This window comes from Hordeum vulgare, chromosome 4H (genome assembly GCF_904849725.1).
Source record: "Hordeum vulgare subsp. vulgare chromosome 4H, MorexV3_pseudomolecules_assembly, whole genome shotgun sequence".
Classification (NCBI taxonomy): domain Eukaryota; kingdom Viridiplantae; phylum Streptophyta; class Magnoliopsida; order Poales; family Poaceae; genus Hordeum; species Hordeum vulgare.
In genome coordinates this window covers 402,557,337-402,576,821 of record NC_058521.1, presented here as the reverse complement: position 1 = coordinate 402,576,821, position 19,485 = coordinate 402,557,337, and the positions used below count along the sequence as shown (strand labels likewise).

Here is a 19,485-nt window from a genome sequence, read left to right as displayed (position 1 = left end):
GGGCTTTGCATGTGTTGCAACTAGCCATCTCCACTCGTCGCCGCCGACCGTGTGATCCGGACCTAGCAGTCCGCCGCATGGTGTTCCTCCTGCACGCGCGAATACCTTTAGAGGCGGTGCACCTGCGCCGCTCCGACGAACCTGTACGTGGGATCCGACGACCGGTTGCTCGAGGGAGACGACCTGGAGACCGGCGGTTCGAGGGAGATCGAACTAGGAGGTGACGGATCACGCGAACGCGCTGTCCCAACCCTACTACCGCTGCACGACACTGCGCGTCTAGTGGTAACGATCTGTGATCCATCTCCATAGCATGTTCTTGGTTGTTCTTTGCGTAGGAAAAAAATTATTTGGATGTGATGCGCTTACGGTAGAAACCAACATAGATGAGAGAGAGAAGAAGACTAAACCCCACCTGTACATGGGGGAGGTTGACATTGAAGTTGTGACGTCCATGGCGGAGTTGGACATCAACGCTCGGCGGCCATGAAGAAGGTACACAGAGGCGTCGCGTCCATGGCGGCATGTCATAATTGGCTAATCCGCACGACTAAGATTCAAATTAGGAAGGATGTGAGTTTGATGAGGGCGTTGCGGGACAGCTCACATAATTTGCATCGTAGTTCGCAACAATCTAGTCATATATGTAACCGTGTATCACACACGACATCCATTGTAAGACATATTATCAATCAATCAATCTCCATGATGTGTTCTTTGATGTGTTTTTTGTGTGATCCGATCTCCATGTGTGAGTAGTTCGTTAAGGTATGGGTTCATGCAAGAGCCTTGCACCCGCCGTATCTGTTGCAGGGATCAAAGGAAGGACTTTGAATTAATGTCTCGTTTGTGTGACATATATTGTTCTCGAATTGACTCTTGTCTGGTTCGTGTTACCCATGATAATGGAGAACGATCCACAAAGAGGCTAAGGGCATGAAGATCGTGAAGTGTTATTCTGAACACCAGGGGCACAAATGTTTGGCATGGTAAGACGGATCCTATCCGTGGGGATTCAAGACATGTATGTTGGAAATATGTTGTAGAGGCAATAATATTGTATTAATATATTTCCATATTCGTAGTTAAGAGTTTATATTCTATGTTATAAGTGCTACGGTCATGGAATGTGCGATTTAGTGGAAAACTCATATGCACATGTGGAATGATAAACGGTAAAATAGGATTCCCAGTCTCACCTCTAAAACTGACTCAAGTATTATTGATGATCATGTTTTCCGGATCTTAGAATATCACTAAGTGTCGATGATCCTGAGTATAACGTTAGAAGAATAGTCATACTGAATTGACCCAAACTTGTTTGTTATACTTTCAGATAATATCGTGTGAAGTCAATTGTTATAACATGGAGTTTATCGTGTGATTTAGTTCCTTAGACCATGAGAGTATCATAGTCGCTTCTTATCGTATGATGAGCTTTGGGGTTGCTCAAATGTCATCTATAACTATGTGATCATAACGACAACTTACATGTTCATCGAAAAGTTTGACAAGTGACTAAATAACTCGAGAGTGGGATCTTCTTATCCGACAATGGAGAGATATTCTTAGGCCCCTCTCGGTGTGACGACATCCGTCATCGTCTGTCCAGACACAGGTGACTATGTCACAGGGATGCCAAAACACATCAACGAGAAGAGGATCAAAATCGGTAACAAGGATAATAATATAGTGAACATGTGCATGACTCAAGAGGATACCAATGCATCTCAGATTTTTTTAAAGTATCGCGAAGCAAAGGGAACAACACATGATAACCAAAGGTTTGCTTGAATATCATTCTTGTACTCATAGGGATCGATACGAATGTCCACGGTCCCGCTATCGGGCATTGAACGAACGGGTTTCGTTCATGTCCTTGTCTTACCGAACCTACAGGGTCACAAGCTTAATGTAATCATGATCTTCTAAGTATTAGTAGGACGGGAGTGATGAGAATATATATGTGAAATTATTTCATTAATATTCGAAATATTTTAAGAGGACCTGAAAGCGTTTCACAGTCACCGGAAGGGTCTCATAGACCATCGAGCAATATCGGGTATTGTCGATAAATAATATATATAGGTGGAAAATGTTTTGGAAGATGTCAAATTAAAGAGGCTATAATAATAGTTAGAAGTTTTTTATATTTAATTTAATATCAACATGCCTTAAAAGCCCAAGTGTTGGAAGAATAATTGGGCCACTTGGGCCCAATAGGTCAAATGAAAAAGTGCGAGGGGGGCTTGGGTTCATTTGTGGTTGTCTAAGGGTACAAACAATTTACGAGAATTGTTTGGGCATTTCCAAAAGAGTGTAGCAGGGGTTGCTTGACAACTCAAGGCATTTGTCATTATTATTTCTTTGCAAAAGAACAATTTCTATAAGAGAAAAATACCAAGTTAGAGAGAGGGCTATGTTAATGATTTCAACCTTTGGAGGGTTTGAGTGTTGACTGATTATTTAGGTGGTTTAATTTGTTAAATCACCAATGATTTAGGAAAACTAAAAGGCATAAATGCAAAGAAAATTCAAATGCAGAAATCAGAAAAAGAAAGGGGGTAAAAATCAAGGTGTTACAACGACGAGGACATTTGAGGATGCTACCGAGAACGACGCTAGCTCCTTGTTAGTCACACCACCACCGCCATTTGTGCCCAACCACCACGACGACGAGGCCAACACATCCACTTTCACCTCCTCCGTCGATGGTGAGGAAGAATAGAACATGATAGGCCGCCGTCGCTTGGGTCGTCCCACGAAGACCACTGTCAACGTCTTGCTGGGTCTCACAGCTGGTGAGCTTGTTCAAAGTTTCGCGGATGACATTATTGTTCTCCCCCTTCCGCTCAAGCTTCACCCCCTAGGCTCACGTCAGCTCGGTGAGCCAGCTGCAAGACATGGGGAAAGATATGTAGTGGGAAATGGACGCGGCCGGCGATCTTTTGGACTAGGTTAGAATAGCCTCCTCCGCTATAGTTTATTTGAAATATGCCTCCAGTTTATATGAAAATCATTCGGTCGGTGTGTAATTTGTTCGGCTTGTTGAAATCCGGTATAAAATGTATGTGGACATGGTTAGCCGGTTCGCGTATGCAATGTCTGTTTTAGGGGTTAGTGTTGGAGATGCGCTAAAGCAGCAAGGTTATAACATGAAAAAACGATCCATATTGGTCAAACTATTTATACATAAAAATAAAACAGCAAGTTCAGTTTATGCAGTAGCAAAACAAAACAAAACAAAAACCTTGTATGGCACATTAGAGCATGGTTAATAGTATAGCCAACTGCTGGCTATAAGCAGTCTTATAGTCCATCTTATAGCTAGCTTGTACAATAGTTAGCTATAAAAGAGTACTACTTTTATCATATATGGCACACGTTTCATTCTCACAAAGCACCTAGGAGCACGTGCTAGAGCTGGCTCTTCACGAAGAGCCCGCTTCCCTTCTCTCTTATCCAACTCAACAGAAATATTTTAATCCTTACAGCCTGCTGACTGTACCTTATTGTACTTGTTCTTAGGACAGAAGCACCAAGGCAGACACACACAACAAACAGTCTAGTGGTGTCATTCACACTCTTGACAGCGAAGCGTCTCTGTTTTGCGACACGGCCAGAGCAGCCCCGGCGCAAGCGGAGGCAAAATATTTCTCGTCGAAAGATTTTTAAAAGCCCCAAGAAATGCGCAGGTAGAAGCCAAACCAAATCTTTGTTTTTCTATTATTATTTCCCCTTTTCCCCTTCCCCATTCCCCACCAAGCCTAAGAGGAAACACTCATCCTCCCAACTCCACCTGCTTCGCTTCCTCTCCACTTCACCAAACCAAACCCTCGGGTGGGGGAGAGGGGAGCAGAGCCGAGCAGAGCGGAGCAGGAGATGGCGAGCGCAAGCAATGCGCAATGAGTGGCGGTAGCCTCGCCTTCACCGCCCCTTCTTTTGCCTTCTACTAGCTGCTGCTCGGTGCCTCGGGTTGGTGCAGTGGGTGGGACTGGGAAGGGGGTTCATTCCTTCGCGCCGCGCCTCTCGTCGCCCACGCCTCCCGTCGCCCGGATCTGGGCCGCAGGTGCCGAGATCCTGAGCTCAGCTTCCTCTCTCCGGTGCGGCGTTTTCTCGGGTTTTTACCGGGGTGTCGTTGATGGTGATGTTTGTTTGGCTAGTGCAGCCCAGCGCTGCACAGATTTGTGCTGAATTGGTTTGCTTGTGGATTATCTGTCGGCTCAGGTGGCGGCCATGGATTCCCCGGCGCCCGGGGAAGGACAGCGGTTCAAGCGGATTCCAAGGCAGCCTTGTGGCCGGAACCTGGAGCTGGATCCACTCGTATGTCTCACTCCCTACTCCTGCGTGTTTCCTTGATTTGCTTGTGCCAATGCGGCTTGCCGTGTTTATTCAGCTTTGTCGACTGTTGTGGCAGCGCATACAATGTGGCGCCTGGGGAGCCCCAGTGTTTGAAATGTCATTGAATTGTGTGTGCTCGAGATCTCTCCGCACCCGTTGTTTAGGGTTTTGAGGTTTCTTATCGTACGCATGCTTCTGTGAGAGGAGAGCCGAGGAGTTTAAACTGATGATGCTGTTGGTATTAGTGGTGAACTGCTGCTTGCTAAGTGCTGCTCATGTCAAACCTGCATTGCAGGATATAGTTTTCTAATCTCCTTATTGCCAGGGCGCTTGCGTATGGGTTTTTCACAAATAGCTAACCTTTTCTTATGGTTAGCCTCCCAAAAGCTATGCTGGTTTTGGGTTTGCTGCTATTTTGGGAATGAGCCCAGCTCATTGAGTGGTCCATTTTGGATGTGCCCATATGTGGCCAGTGAGTCTAATTGTTCACTGTATTACTATAGACCACCAAGAACGGAACTCGAGTACTAGACTACTACCATGGTCTATGGCTATACGTTTTCCATCTTTCTCACTTCTGGCATTCCATGATGGAGCTATGTCCTTAGTATCAGTATTGCACATCTTTAGTGACTGATAATTCAGTTTGCTCCTTTGGGTTTCAACCACGAAAAAGTAACTATTTTGTGCTGCAATTTTTGAGTATTAAGGATGAAAAAGCGAAGCTTCTTTTTGTTTTTTCAGCTTAATGAGAATTTGGAACAGTGGCCACATCTAAATGAGCTAGTACAGTGTTATAACGCTGATTTTGTGAAAGATGACTGCAAATATGGACGCTATGAGAGTGTCGCGCCACCGTCCTTTCAGAATCAAATTTTCGAGGGACCTGATACCGACATAGAAACAGGTAATCCAACATCCTTGTGACTGGATTAGCTTTTTATACATGGTTTACTTAATATTTTATATATTTGCTTTGTCATAGAATTGCAACTTTGCAACGCTAGGCATTCCAAGCCTGAGGAAGCTACTGAGGATGATATGCCAAGCACTTCAGGGAGGCAAATATCTGAAACTGAACCATCTGCTTCGTCTTCAAAAAAAGTAAGTGCATATTCACTAGTTTTCTGTTTTAGGTGGATTCTTACCATGCGTTTTTCTTTCTTGCCCCTGTGGCAGCAGACACCATGCTAAACTAAATTCTCTGCGATTAACCCTAATGCCTTAGTCCTCAACTGCTCATATTGGATGAAAAAACTATATTGTGAATTGCTCACACATCTATTTATCCTGTCCTTGTTTCAGCTACTACAATGCTTTCCTGTTGAACTTTGTTCATTCGTATCACTTGTGTCGATCCTTTATGCGTTCAGTTGACTGGTACTTTTCCACTTCGTTCTTTTTTTACTTCCTGTGCAAAGTGCAAACAAGGTGCATTCCACACTGTACTGTCGACATGAATATTTCTAGCAGAAGCAATTTAAGCTTTTGAGCCATTAAGCCGCGAACCTTCTTTTTTAATGTATTTGAACAATTGTCAATAGCATATGCAGTACTAGGTTTGTCATCTTGATGTAAGCATTAATGACATGTTGCCCTGCTTGGGTTTTCAGCATTGTACTCTCTCACCTTTACCGGCATATGAACCTGCATTTGATTGGGACAATGAGAGATCATTAATATTTGGCCAACGCTTGCCGGAAAGTCTCCCTGCAACACACAACAGGTTTGCTTTAAGCTGCACACTCGAACATTAGATCTCTTTTTCTTCTGTTTGTACTTCTTACTCTGCGCAATTTCTGTTACTACTTACTAGTCACATCTTATAACTTGATCTCTATTGCTTGCAGTGGATTGAAGATAACTGTCAAGGTATTGTCTTTGTCATTCCAAGCTGGATTAGTCGGTGAGCAAAAATATTATTTCTATGTGTTTGTTCCAACACTTCTAAACTGCAATATATTCTCATCTATACTTCGCAGCATATGATTGCTGACCTATCTTTTGGTAATGTGTCATGTGCAGAGCCTTTTAGCGGTACAATCTGCTTGTACAACAGAGATAGGAGAGAAAAGCTATCGGAAGACTTCTACTTTCACATACTTCCAACAGAAATGCAAGATGTAAGGAGCAAATATACTGACATTCCATATTAACATAGTTCAAATCACTGACCATTTTCATTCCTTTCGCATTTGGCCAGGCTCATATTTCTTTGGACCGCCGGGGTGTTTTCTCATTGGACACCCCTTCACCTTCAATCTGCCTTCTGATCCAGCTAGAAAAGGCTGCTACTGAAGAAGGGGGAGTAACTCCTTCTATTTATTCCCGTAAAGAACCTGTAAGAAATAAATCTTCCTCCTTTCATCACATGTTCCATTACTCTAACACTCAGTTTTGTGACAGGTGCACTTGACTGAGAAAGAGAAGCAGAAGCTGCAAGTTTGGTCTCGAGTTATGCCATACAGAGAGCCATTTGCATGGGCAATGATTCCTCTGTTTGAAAACAACCATGCTGGTGGTGATGCTGCCTCTCCTAGCAGCCCTTTAGCACCGAGTATGTCAGGCTCAAGTTCTCAAGATAGCATTGTGGAGCCTGTTTCCAAACTCACTTCGGACGGAAAACTCAACCATTATTCAAGTGGAAGTTCAGTTATTGTTGAGATATCAAACTTAAACAAAGTGAAGGAAAGCTACATGGAAGACTCCCTCCAAGTAAGCATTATATCCGAGCAAAGTCAGCTAATGTTGTTACTCAAGTGATTATTAACTAATTAATCATGCCAATTCTTGTGTCGCTCGTAGGATCCAAAACGGAAAGTACACAAACCAGTGAAAGGTGTGCTGAGGCTAGAGGTGGAAAAACTTCATAATGACCGTAATGAGGTGGATACCATTTCTGAAGGTGGGAGCATTACCAATGAATTGCATGACGGCGAGCTCAATAATGGCAGGCACAGCAGGAATAGCGTTGATGGGGTCCACAGTTCTCTGAATTCTAGTGCCATTGTCAAGAAAGATACACACCAGAACGGTCAAAGTTCCAATGCAGAGAATGGCAACAATGTAACTAGACGAGTTCCTCATCCACCTCCTTTTGTGTTCAGTTTTCGATTTTGAAACTTATGTCGTAGGATTTCATTTCTTTTCTGTTCATATGAGATGCATTCTTTCTTGTTACAGTTTCAAGCTTTTGACTTTCGGATGATGGCCCGGAGTGAACCATTTTCACAACTTTTCCATTGCCTCTATGTGTACCCATTGACTGTTAGCTTGAGCCGCAAAAGAAATCTATTTGTAAGGGTGGAATTGAGGAAGGATGATTCTGACATACGTAAACTTCCAGTAGAGGTTTGTTCATGAAGTTATCATACCCCTTTTGCTTTGTTGGTGGTGGCTGTTCAATGTTCTAAGCGACTAGATATATGGGGTTTCAGGCTGTCCACCCAAGGGATCAGAATACAACACTACAGAAGTGTGCCCACACTCAAATTTCTGTTGGCACGAGAATGTCCTGCTACCATGATGAAGTTAAGATCAGTCTGCCTGCTCTATTGACGCCCCAACATCATCTTTTGTTCACATTTTTCCATGTAGATCTCCAAATGAAACTTGAAGCCCCTAAACCTGTATGCCTTCTGTTCCTTGTCAATTAAGACACACTAATACAGTTGTTTCATCTCTTCATGTTTATTTTCCTGGCGTCTAACATGTTTGTACTCCTTCAGGTGATTGTGGGATACGCTGCACTTCCATTGTCGACACACATTCAGTATGTATTAGTTTGTCATCTTTATTTTTGTATATACAAAATGATTAAATTGAACTAGTCTGAGCCTGTTGCTTCATACGTGGCCTCACATTCAAGTCAATGCGTTATGAATCATGCTTTATTAATATCTTAACTTATTCTGTTTATGTGACAGAAAGTGAATATATGAACTAAGCTTTATTGCTAAAACTTGTGAGCCAATCTTTTGTATTGTTTAACTCGTAAGCTTTATTGCTACATAGCTTGGCTAGCAAATTAACTTACCTTAGTACATTTTAGATAACTACTCCTGTCACTTTTTTGAAACTGAGAAGTGAGTAAACACTGGTGCTCATTCACTAGCAAGACTGCAAGTGCATATTGCTTACTGTACTTCCTAGCACAATGTCTGTATGTTGCTACTTGCTTTGGATTAAAAGAGCTTGTACATTTTAAAGAGAATTTACTACTGCCTCTGTCAGATCAAACCATCTAAGGAGTAAAGATAATAAAAAATGGGAGCTGACTGCCTTCTGCAGCAGCAGTTTGGAGTTTGGACATAACATATGAGCGTGCTTCTGGGCATGTACCTTTTCTTTTCAATGTAATGTTGAAGGGCAGTGAGCGTACTTCTGAGCTGACTGCCTTCTGCGGTAGCAGTTTGGAGTTTGGACATAACATATGAGCGTGCTTCTGGGCATGTACCTTTTCTTTTCAATGTAATGTTGAAGGGCCATCTAGACAATTAGTTCACATCCTGACTCAGTTCTACCCCAAGTTTGACGAGGAACTCTGAAGTGCTTGCAGTCTCTTAAATATTAGCATGAACTGATGAGTGTGAAATTGAATTTGACATGTAGCATTTTTTGAATCCAATAGGTTACTTTCGGATGTATCTTTGCCAATTTTACGAGAGCTTGTTCCGCATTACCTGCAGGAAAGTGGAAAGGTTTGCTGCTACTCGTCCTGTTTCCTTCTGTTGTTTTTCTACCGTGATTGCAGAATTATCTTCAAATGCATTTGCTGTAATAGTACCTAAACATTGCAATTCTTACACAGGAAAGAGTGGACTACCTGGAGGATGGAAAAACTGTTTTCAGGCTGCGGTTAAGACTTTGCTCTTCATTGTTTCCAGTTAATGAAAGGATAAGGGACTTTTTCGTCGAGTATGACCGTCACACACTACACACAAGTCCACCTTGGGGTTCTGAGCTTCTTGAGGTATCCCTTTTACTGTTGAATACTTTAGATTGGAGCTTCTGATGCTAGTTTCTTTCATGATACTTCCCCTGCTGATGTTCTTGTGTGCTAAACACAAAAGCAGGCTATCCTGCTTTTGTACCCAACAGATGATAGTCTATTTGGCCTGTGATTTATTAGTGATGTTTTACAACAACAAGAAGAAGTACATACCCTATTGCTGAACTGCTTGCAAATCCTGTTCCGACTGTTATTTGTTAAACAATTTCCTAGAGTTCCTTAGAAATTAGTTAAAGTTTCTGTTAGCCATGGACAGGGGTGCGTGGAAGCTTGCTATCCATGTGCCAGAACCATGAGTTGGTCGTGAGATCTTATGAGTTTCACCTCTAGCCTACCCCAACTTGTTTGGGACTAAAGGCTTTGTTGTTGTTTGCTTGTTTGTTTGTTGTTCCATGCTATTGATTTGAGCCTTTTCCTTTTTTGTGTTGGTCTTTGATAATAAGATACCTTTGAGTTATGCCTGGATGATACCTATTGGAATATGTAAAAAGATGAAAAAAATTGTGCAGTATTTGATATGTTCTACAAGACTACGACTTGCCTGGATACTGTGCTAAATGTCTAATTAGATATGGAATATGGCCAAGTTCTAGAGCATAGAGGAAATTATTCGCACTGTGTATTTCAATATTTGTTTGTGACATTTTGCTGAGATTTTCGTTGTGTTGATACTTGCACCATATACCGACGTTATATATCACCTTGTTTTTTTGGGGGGTTGCAGGCAATAAATAGTTTAAAGAATGTTGAATCTACTGCATTGCTACAATTTCTTCAACCGATACTCAATATGCTGCTGCATCTTATTGGTGATGGTGGTGAAACCCTTCAGGTTATTACTTCACTTATTATGTTTCCATTCTGCATAAGTACACCCGCCTTTTTGACTGAACTACATTTCTTGCATAGTGTTGATCTTGATTATATTACACATTAGTTTTGACCCTACAGATTTATTTTTCTTGCAGGTTGCTGCATTTCGAGCCATGGTTAATATTCTAACCCGGTAATTCACTGTTTTACTGTTTGGTTTATCCCCATCCCTTTGATATTGTGTGCAGCTGTGCGTCAGCTTATTTCTAGAGCTCTAGCATTCCATGTTCATCCAACTTCTCAAAATCCTAATTTCAAACATATAGATGGCCTATTATTTGCTGGAGGAAATAACAATAAAAAACTGGTTGGCATTTTCTTCTCATGTGTCATGAAGTCTGATTCTCTTAGCCTGTGCTCACTAAAGAGGTGCTGCATTTTGATGAAGTATAAACTGTTAAGTTCTATCTTATGTGAGCGCTTGTTGATTGCACTTGCATATTTTGCAGCACAACAAACAGGGATGTGGGAAAACTGTTAATATCATGTTGCCATATTTGTCTTTAGAGGCCCTATCACACACAAGATCTTTGCGCTCTTCTCCCATCTTTAGCAAAATCTGAATCTCTAGATTTAATCCTTTAAAAAATTATTTTACGATTTCCCCCAGTAAAATTATTCATTCAGGAGTCATGACCATGTATGTACCTCAAATTGTGTTAAAGTCGACGCATTTCTATTGCAGGGTACAACAGGAATCATCTGATGGAGCTGAGAGAAATAAGTTTCTTGTTAATTATGTTGATTTTGCTTTTGACGACTTTGGGGATCGGCAGACACCTGTATATCCTGGTTTGTCTACTGTTTGGGGCAGCCTTGCTCGAAGTAAGGTTAGTATGGGCTTCTTCTCTCTGCTTGAAGTAATGGATTTTGAATTCATTCTACTTGATTTTGTGCTGCGTTTTCTTTATGTATTGAACCTGTTAATGATGGAGTCACGGGGGTAAAATATCCATCTGCGGGAGGTCATACATTGACAACTTGAGGTAAAATGGCGCTAGGTTACTGTGGGGTAAGCATCCGTCTGAAGGAGGGTGTCTGAAGGAGGGCGTCTGAAGGAGGGTGTCTGAAGGAGGGCGTTTTCTTTATGTATGAACCTGTTAATGATGGAGTCACGGGGGTAAAATATCCATCTGCGGGAGGTCATACATTGACAACTTGAGGGTAAATGGCGCTAGGTTACTGTGGGGTAAGCATCCGTCTGAAGGAGGGCGTCGATTGAGTGAGGACTATACCTAGGAGAGTCAGCCAAGAGGAGTGCATGGCAGGGCCTAGAGACTAGGATAGACTTCTTTGTTATTCATCATTCATGTAAAGGGATGATAATTCCCTTGTATGCCATCCGCCTAACAAGGATATGTAGTGCAACCAATAAACTGGAGACAATCATATCAAGAGGAGTGCATGGCAGGACTTAAGGGAGACTAGGATAGTTTTCTTTGTTATTTATTATCTTTGATGTAAAGGATGATAACACTCTTATATACCTGCCCGCGTAACAAGGATATCTAGTGCAGCCAAAAGCTGAAGACACCATCATATTCACTGACAAATATGCATCTAACAAATTATAGGATATGCATGCTGCCGACTCCCTGGCTGGCTTCTGCTTCCTGTGCGCAGACACCCTACACTCATGGTTGTCTGCATGAATTGAACCCTGGTCATGCCAGAATCATATAAGTAAGCCACAACGATGACATTTCCAACTCTGGTTACTGTTGAGATGTTCTAATTGTTACAGTATATGTGGATTGCACTAGCCCTTTCCATCAGTTCGGACTTTTGGTTGCGTTGGCTAGTGCATGAAGCTTAACATGGTATGAGAGAGCTAAGGTCTTGAGTTCAAGTCCTGGCTTTCGCAATTTATTTAAAAAAATTGCTGGTAGCCCCCTTTGTGTCCACGTAGAGGCCCTTTCCATCAGTTCGGACTTCTGGTTGCGTTGGCTAGTGCATGAAGCTTAACACTAATGCCTGAATTATGCCCCTGGCCGCTAACACTGTCTAATGCCGCACTGCTCTCAGGTGTCAAAACGTGATACCATGTAATTGTACTTAAACTTGGCATTGATTTTACTACGCAAAAGGAACACAAAAAAGGTTCTGTTTGTGTAAGTATTGCACTGTTGAGGATACACATCACTTGCGCCAGTAATAAGCATTTGCATCAACGACTAGCTAGTACAGCCGACTTGATTATTAACCTTTTGCTTTTACTGTTATTTGCAACCCAATATATCCTTTTTTAATGGTTATTTTCTTACACTTTTCTGCTCTTTTTGTATACTTCAATCGTGACTATTCATTCATTCTTGCTTATTTTTAACAGAGATGCATCTTTCTGCTGCTCTGCTTCATCATTGCACTCTTTTGTCATTTTAGGCTAAAGGTTATAGAGTTGGACCTGTCTATGATGATGTGTTGGCAATGGCTTGGTTTTTTCTGGAGCTTATTGTAAAATCAATGGGATTGGAACAAAGTCGTCTCTTCTACCACAATCTTCCACTCGGTAGGACCAACCAGGGAGCGCTTATGGCTGCAGTCATTAGCATATCAGTTTTAATACATAAATATTTAATTAAACCACGTAACATGGTCCTAATTGTTTGCTGTCATTTGCTAGGTGAAGATGTCCCACCGCTGCAGTTGAAAGAAGGAGTCTTCAGATGCATCATGCAGCTATTTGATTGCCTTCTAACCGAGGTTCATGAACGCTGTAAAAAGGGTTTAAATTTGGCGAAGCGCTTGAACAGCACTCTTGCTTTCTTCTGTTACGATCTTTTATCAATCATTGAGCCCCGCCAAGTTTTTGAGCTGGTAATGCTGGAAGTCACACTTCAGTTGTTCGGTTCTTTGTTATTATGCTTTTGAATTCTTGAAATTCCTTGCAAAATAAGTGCTGCTTTGCCTGAACATTGAACTGTTTCTTTTCAAGTACGATCATCTGATCTCATATCTGTGTTCTTTTGAACTTATTTAAGTAAAGCACGTGAAGAGCTTCATTCCAAATACTGATATGCATAACTAAGCATCTGTGTTCTTCAGGTTTCATTGTATATGGACAAGTTTGCAGGGGTTTGCCAGTCGGTCCTCCATGATTGCAAATTGACATTCCTGCAAATAATATGTGATCATGATCTTTTTGTTGAGATGCCTGGTCGGGATCCCACTGATAGGTAGGTCCCACTCTAAATGCGTGGATTACCTAGCTAGGGAACTATAAATATTCCAGTTTGCCAAAACTGTTTTGATAGACCAGCAATGTTGTCCAGAGCCTTTGGTCTCCTAGTACACTTCTTACTCTTTTTACCAAGACAATTTATTACGTTCACCATAAATATAATGGCATGATGATTTTTTTACCTTTTGTGTCCTCTGGTCCTTGCAACGATTACGTGCTGTTCTATTATACGTTACCATCCTCATTTATTCTTTGCTTCGGTGTTAGAATAATATTATGTGCAAATATCCTCTTGAAATTCCAATCAGAACACTCGTGAGTGTCTCATGCGCTAACATGCTGCAAATTGTGGCAGCCTTTTATATATTTTGACGATCTTTTACTATATCTCCTTTACAGGAATTATCTCTCGTCGGTTCTTATTCAAGAGATCTTTCTCACCCTTGACCATGATGATTTGTCACAGCGAGCGAAAGTAAGCATCTCAATTGAGATAAAAATACTTCTACATCTCAATGCATTACTTTGCCATCTCACATTTGATGGCAATTCATTCTTGTTTTGTATTTATTGTAGGCGGCTCGTATTTTAGTTGTCCTTATATGCAAGCATGAATTTGATGCACGATATCAAAAAAGTGAAGACAAGCTGTACATTGCTCAGCTGTATTTTCCTCTTATAGGACAGGTGTGTGATATTTACTTCACAATTAACTTCCTTGAAATGAATATCAATAATCAGAACTCTGTTTCTCTGCAAGGTTTGGCATACTTGCAGTTCTTCTTACAGTTTCTTTTCCTGTGAAAACCACCTTGCAGATTCTGGATGAGATGCCTGTGTTCTATAACCTAAATGCCATTGAAAAACGTGAAGTGCTAGTGGTCATTTTGCAAATCATAAGGAACTTAGATGACACAACTCTTATAAAAGCATGGCAACAGAGCATTGCTAGAACCCGATTGTTCTTCAAGCTACTTGAAGAATGCATAACCCATTTTGAGGTTCGTACGACCCCTGATTATTTAGAATGTTGAAGTTTTTGTCATTGTTATCAACTTCTGTGATTGAGTGTGATGTTTTCTACACTTCAATTGTAATTCTGACTAGTAAAATCTCAGTGCAAAAAAGATTTCTGACGGAGTGTAAAATTTGTTCAATGATTTACAAATTCCTTTCGGGTGACTGGTTGGAGTGGTATCTGAATGACTGAATCCAACTTTTTTCATTGCGCACCTGTTGGATGTTTCGACTTATTCTAACTTCGACAAGGCGCTCTTCTTTTAACTGGTGGTACTATTGCATGGCAGCAATATCCATCCATCTGAGAACTGGCAAATATGAAGTGCACATTGATTTGTTATTGGTTCTGAATCTTCTTTGTTACCATAAAACCATGTTGATTCACAATAGTTTATTTCATAACTAAACTAAATCTCCCGAATTCTCTATGCAGCATAACAGAACAGGAGACAGCTTGCTACTAGGTTCTAGTTCTCGGAGCCCTGATGCTGAGCGCCCTGCGTCCCCCAAGTACTCTGATCGGTTATCCCCATCAGTTAACGCATATTTGTCTGAGGCTTCGCGCCATGAAATAAGGGTATGTTGGCAAATTATAAATAGGAGCCTAATTTTCCAGCACTAGTATTTTTACCTGTACTTATTTTTCACAGGGTGAACAGTTTGAGTATGAATAAGCTCCAACTGACATGCATGAACTTGAATCATGTTGGCTTTCTTGGGATGTCCCAGTTTAGTGTAGGTTAGATACACCTTGGGTAGGTTTGTATAGCATGTACTACATCAGGTTTCAATAGCTTTTCAGCATTGTTGGTAACTGTTCTATTTTTGGCAAAGTTAAGATGCTATTGGAGAGAATGTGGACAGTAGACATCCTTATAAGAAACTGATTGGACTTGGATTGTGCTATATCCCAAACAGAACAGCATAAATAAAACATTAGTAAGTAATGGGTTATTTTCTCGACTGTGTTACCATGTGGCTGGCAAGACTGATTAATCAGCCAAGTCTTTCTCACTATACTGGTGCTGCATTTTCAGCTTTGTCCATTGCTTTTTTTGGCATGTTTTTTTAATGTCACTAGAATCACATAATTCTTCAGAAGATGCGGACTGACAAAGGTTATTATCTACTTTGAGTGTGAGAACAGAGCTTGACTTTCAGTAATATCTACAAGACCGCAATGCTGGAGTTGAGCCTGTTTCATGCTAGATAGTGATTTTATTTACTTGTCCTAAACACGCATGCTTTGTAGAAGATGTGACGAAAAATCATCATGAGAAAATTGTTAGTTATTTCTTATTTGTCATGACTGCTATTTAATGCAGCCCCAGGGAACACCAGAAAATGGGTACATGTGGAACAGGATTAGTCCTCAGCTAAGTTCCCCAAATCAACCGTATTCATTGAGGGAAGCACTTGCCCAAGCGCAATCCTCAAGAATAGGATCAACAGCCAGGGCATTGAGAGAATCCCTGGAGTTGAGCCTGTTTCATGCTAGATAGTGATTTTATTTACTTGTCCTAAACACGCATGCTTTGTAGAAGATGTGACGAAAAATCATCATGAGAAAATTGTTAGTTATTTCTTATTTGTCATGACTGCTATTTAATGCAGCCCCAGGGAACACCAGAAAATGGGTACATGTGGAACAGGATTAGTCCTCAGCTAAGTTCCCCAAATCAACCGTATTCATTGAGGGAAGCACTTGCCCAAGCGCAATCCTCAAGAATAGGATCAACAGCCAGGGCATTGAGAGAATCCCTACATCCAATACTGAGACAAAAGTTGGTAAGTATTACATTCCCATGTGAATCTTGTGGTGATTTAAACTTTCTTCAGTCTGACAGAAAACTCCTACAGGAACTCTGGGAAGAAAATCTTAGTACTGCTGTAAGCCTTGAAGTCTTGGGAATAATTGAGAAGTTTTCAGTTGCTGCAGCTTCTCGTAGCATCTCGACTGACTATGCTAAGCTAGATTGTGTAACATCTATCTTGATGGGTCTTTTATCTAGGAGCCAGCCCTTAACTTTTTGGAAAGCTTTCCTTCCTGTGGTCTATAATATATTTAGTCTCCATGGCGCAACACTGATGGCAAGGGAGAATGACCGCTTCTTGAAGCAAATTGCTTTTCATCTTTTGCGACTTGCTGTATTCCAAAATGATTCTGTCAGAAAAAGGGCTGTTGTTGGGTTGCAGATCCTTGTTAGGGTAAGCTGCTTGCTGAATTTGAGTTCTATTAAATCGTGATACTAATTGTTCTGATACAGATGTTTTTTTGTGCTTCTAGAACTCGTTCAACTATTTCAAGAGCACCACAAGACTGAGGGTCATGTTGACTATTACTTTGTCTGAACTGCTGTCTGATGTGCAAGTAACTCAGATGAAATCCGATGGATCTCTTGAAGAAAGTGGTGAAGCTCGGCGTCTTAGGAAATCACTGGAGGAAATGGCTGATGTAAGGAGTAAGGATCAATTGAATGATTGTGGCCTTCCTGTTACTGCACTGGAAGTGGCTGCTGAAGGTTCCACTGATAATAGGTGGTCTTGGGTAGAGGTTAAGCATCTATCGAAGTGCCTAGTCCAGGCTCTTGATGCTGGCCTAGAACACGCCCTTTTGGTAAGCAAGTTCAGCAAAAGAAATCATTATTGTGCTATCCATATAAGTGATGTAGCATATGTCACGCTAAAATGGGGATGGGTGACTGAAAAGAAAGTTACCATTTGTTCATATCATATGGTTTAATGGATACCTGAAACACTACTAATATGTGATTATACTTTTAGTGATGTCATTTTTAGCATCTGAATTTCTTGATTAGGTATTCGTATTGAGCACTGAGCCTGTAAATTCCAATGTTCTTTTCAGGGTTCTGTAATGAGTGTGGACAGGTGTGCAGCTGCTGAGGGTTTCTATAAGCTAGCATTGGCCTATGCGCCTGTTCCAGATCTTCACATTATGTGGTTACTGCACCTATGTGATGCGCACCAGGAGATGCAATCATGGGCTGAGGCCGCGCAATGTGCAGTTGCTGTAGCTGGTGTGATCATGCAGGTTGTAATGTTAACTTCTGTTCTTCTATTCCCATAATTTCTCTATGGAGTTTTATGACCTTCGAACCCTTCTTTACAGGCTCTTGTTGGAAGGAATGATGCTGTGTGGAGCAAGGAGCATGTTGCGTCCCTCTGTAGGATTTGCCCTATTGTGGGCACTGATATAGGTGCAGAAGTAGCTGCAGCAGAAGTTGAAGGATATGGTGCATCCAAGCTTACTGTGGATTCGGCCGTCAAGTATCTTCAACTTGCGAACAAACTCTTTGCACAAGCTGAACTATACCACTTCTCTGCCAGTATCCAGGAACTTATCATTCCTGTGTACAAAAGCAGAAGGTCTTATGGGCAGCTGGCTAAATGTCACACGTCACTCACAAACATCTATGAGTCAATTCTTGAACAGGAGGCTAGCCCTATCCCGTTCATTGATGCTACCTACTACAGAGTTGGATTCTATGGGGAACGATTTGGCAAACTCAATAAAAAGGAGTATGTGTTTAGGGAGCCGCGGGATGTTCGTCTGGGTGACATTATGGAGAAGCTTAGTCATACCTATGAAGCTAAGATGGATGTGAATCACACCTTACATATTATTCCTGACTCGAGGCAAGTCAATGCTGATGAGCTGCAACCTGGTGTATGCTATCTACAAATAACAGCAGTTGATCCTGTAATGGAGGACGAGGACTTGGAGAGCAGGAGGGAAAGGATTTTCTCTTTATCCACTGGTTCTGTTCGTGCACGTGTGTTTGACCGTTTCCTATTCGACACACCATTCACAAAGAATGGAAAAACTCAAGGTGGCCTAGAAGATCAATGGAAGAGACGCACGGTGCTCCAGACAGAGGGTTCCTTTCCTGCTCTGGTAAATCGTCTGGTGGTAATAAAATCTGAATCTCTAGAGTTTTCACCTGTGGAGAATGCGATTGGAATGATTGAAACAAGGACAGCTGCATTGAGAAATGAACTAGAAGAACCACGGAGTTCTGAAGGTGATCAACTACCAAGACTTCAAAGCCTGCAAAGGATACTCCAAGGAAGTGTGGCTGTTCAGGTAAGGGCTGCAACTCTGCGCAATATGAACCAGTTTAACTTTGTTTGCTTGTCTATTTCTTTATATTGCTGATTTTCTCAAAAAATGTTGTGATGCAGGTCAACAGTGGTGTATTAAGCGTATGCACCGCTTTCTTGTCTGGCGAGCCTGCAACCAGGCTCCGGTCTCAAGAACTGCAACAGCTGATTGCTGCATTGCTTGAATTCATGGCTGTCTGCAAGCGTGCAATCCGTGTGCATTTTAGATTGATAGGGGAAGAAGACCAGGAGTTCCACACGCAACTTGTCAATGGGTTTCAGTCTCTTACTGCTGAGCTTTCTCACTATATACCTGCCATACTTTCGGAGCTATGACTGTAGCAAAGGTGGCAGGCAGTTAGGTAGCATGTGAATGGTTGGTTGATTTTTTCAGTTGGGGATCTGCTCCAAATGTTCATATTTCGAGTAGCTTTGGTTGTATAGTTTGAGAACTAACCGGTCTTTGCATTTCTGCTGTGTCACGATTTTGGGGTGTAAAGTATGTGTACTTCTTAGTGTGATGTACCTGTATCACCGTGTTTGCTTGTGGTTTGCTGACAGTGATAGCAACTTAGCTAGTAACTGTTGGAGCGGCATTATTATTACAATATTAATATTAACATTGTCATTGCCATTATAATCTTCATTATTGTTGTTATTATAATTCAGGTTTGATGATGCACACTGCAAATTAGCCGCTGGAATGAATGTGTTTCTTTTAAAACTTTAAAAAAAAAATATGAGCTACTAAAATTGTTCATTTGTTGAAGTACATGTTCAATTGCAACATGGCACCAAATGGGTTTCCTTGTGTTTGTGTCCTTGTTTACATAACAAATTGAATGCTTGTGTTGGAGATGCTGGCACTTAATTTGAGAAGAGAACATAACTGAGGTATTGGTGGCCATTTTTTTCCTTTTTGAAACTAAGGTAGTAA

General features: G+C 41.4%; 1 protein-coding gene across 1 annotated transcript; it reads left to right on the top strand.

Annotated features, from left to right (window-relative positions):
- The first annotated feature begins 3,768 nt into the window (after nt 1-3,768).
- On the top strand, nt 3,769-19,188 carry LOC123448743 (guanine nucleotide exchange factor SPIKE 1). Its single transcript, XM_045125736.1, has 31 exons — nt 3,769-4,103; nt 4,228-4,323; nt 5,086-5,248; nt 5,327-5,445; nt 5,955-6,067; nt 6,192-6,247; nt 6,367-6,464; nt 6,545-6,682; nt 6,748-7,056; nt 7,147-7,407; nt 7,525-7,692; nt 7,779-7,970; nt 8,070-8,113; nt 8,972-9,041; nt 9,152-9,313; nt 10,077-10,184; nt 10,321-10,358; nt 10,911-11,055; nt 12,608-12,734; nt 12,849-13,042; nt 13,271-13,401; nt 13,806-13,881; nt 13,983-14,093; nt 14,225-14,407; nt 14,860-15,003; nt 16,041-16,214; nt 16,287-16,634; nt 16,714-17,043; nt 17,293-17,478; nt 17,557-18,531; nt 18,630-19,188. The coding sequence occupies exons 2-31, from the start codon at nt 4,237-4,239 to the stop codon at nt 18,882-18,884; spliced, it is 5,505 nt and encodes a 1,834-aa protein (XP_044981671.1). The 5' UTR covers nt 3,769-4,103; nt 4,228-4,236; the 3' UTR covers nt 18,885-19,188.
- The last annotated feature ends 297 nt before the right edge of the window (nt 19,189-19,485 follow it).

What these genes read in the sequence shown, in the direction of transcription:
- LOC123448743 (XM_045125736.1), top strand. Translation starts at nt 4,237, where the DNA reads ATGGATTCCCCGGCGCCCGGGGAAGGACAGCGGTTCAAGCGGATTCCA. An exon ending in CTGCTTCGTCTTCAAAAAAA is followed by an intron (nt 5,446 to 5,954) that starts GTAAGTGCATAT and finishes TTGGGTTTTCAG; the next exon opens with CATTGTACTCTCTCACCTTT. An exon ending in CCATTGTCGACACACATTCA is followed by an intron (nt 8,114 to 8,971) that starts GTATGTATTAGT and finishes TGAATCCAATAG; the next exon opens with GTTACTTTCGGATGTATCTT.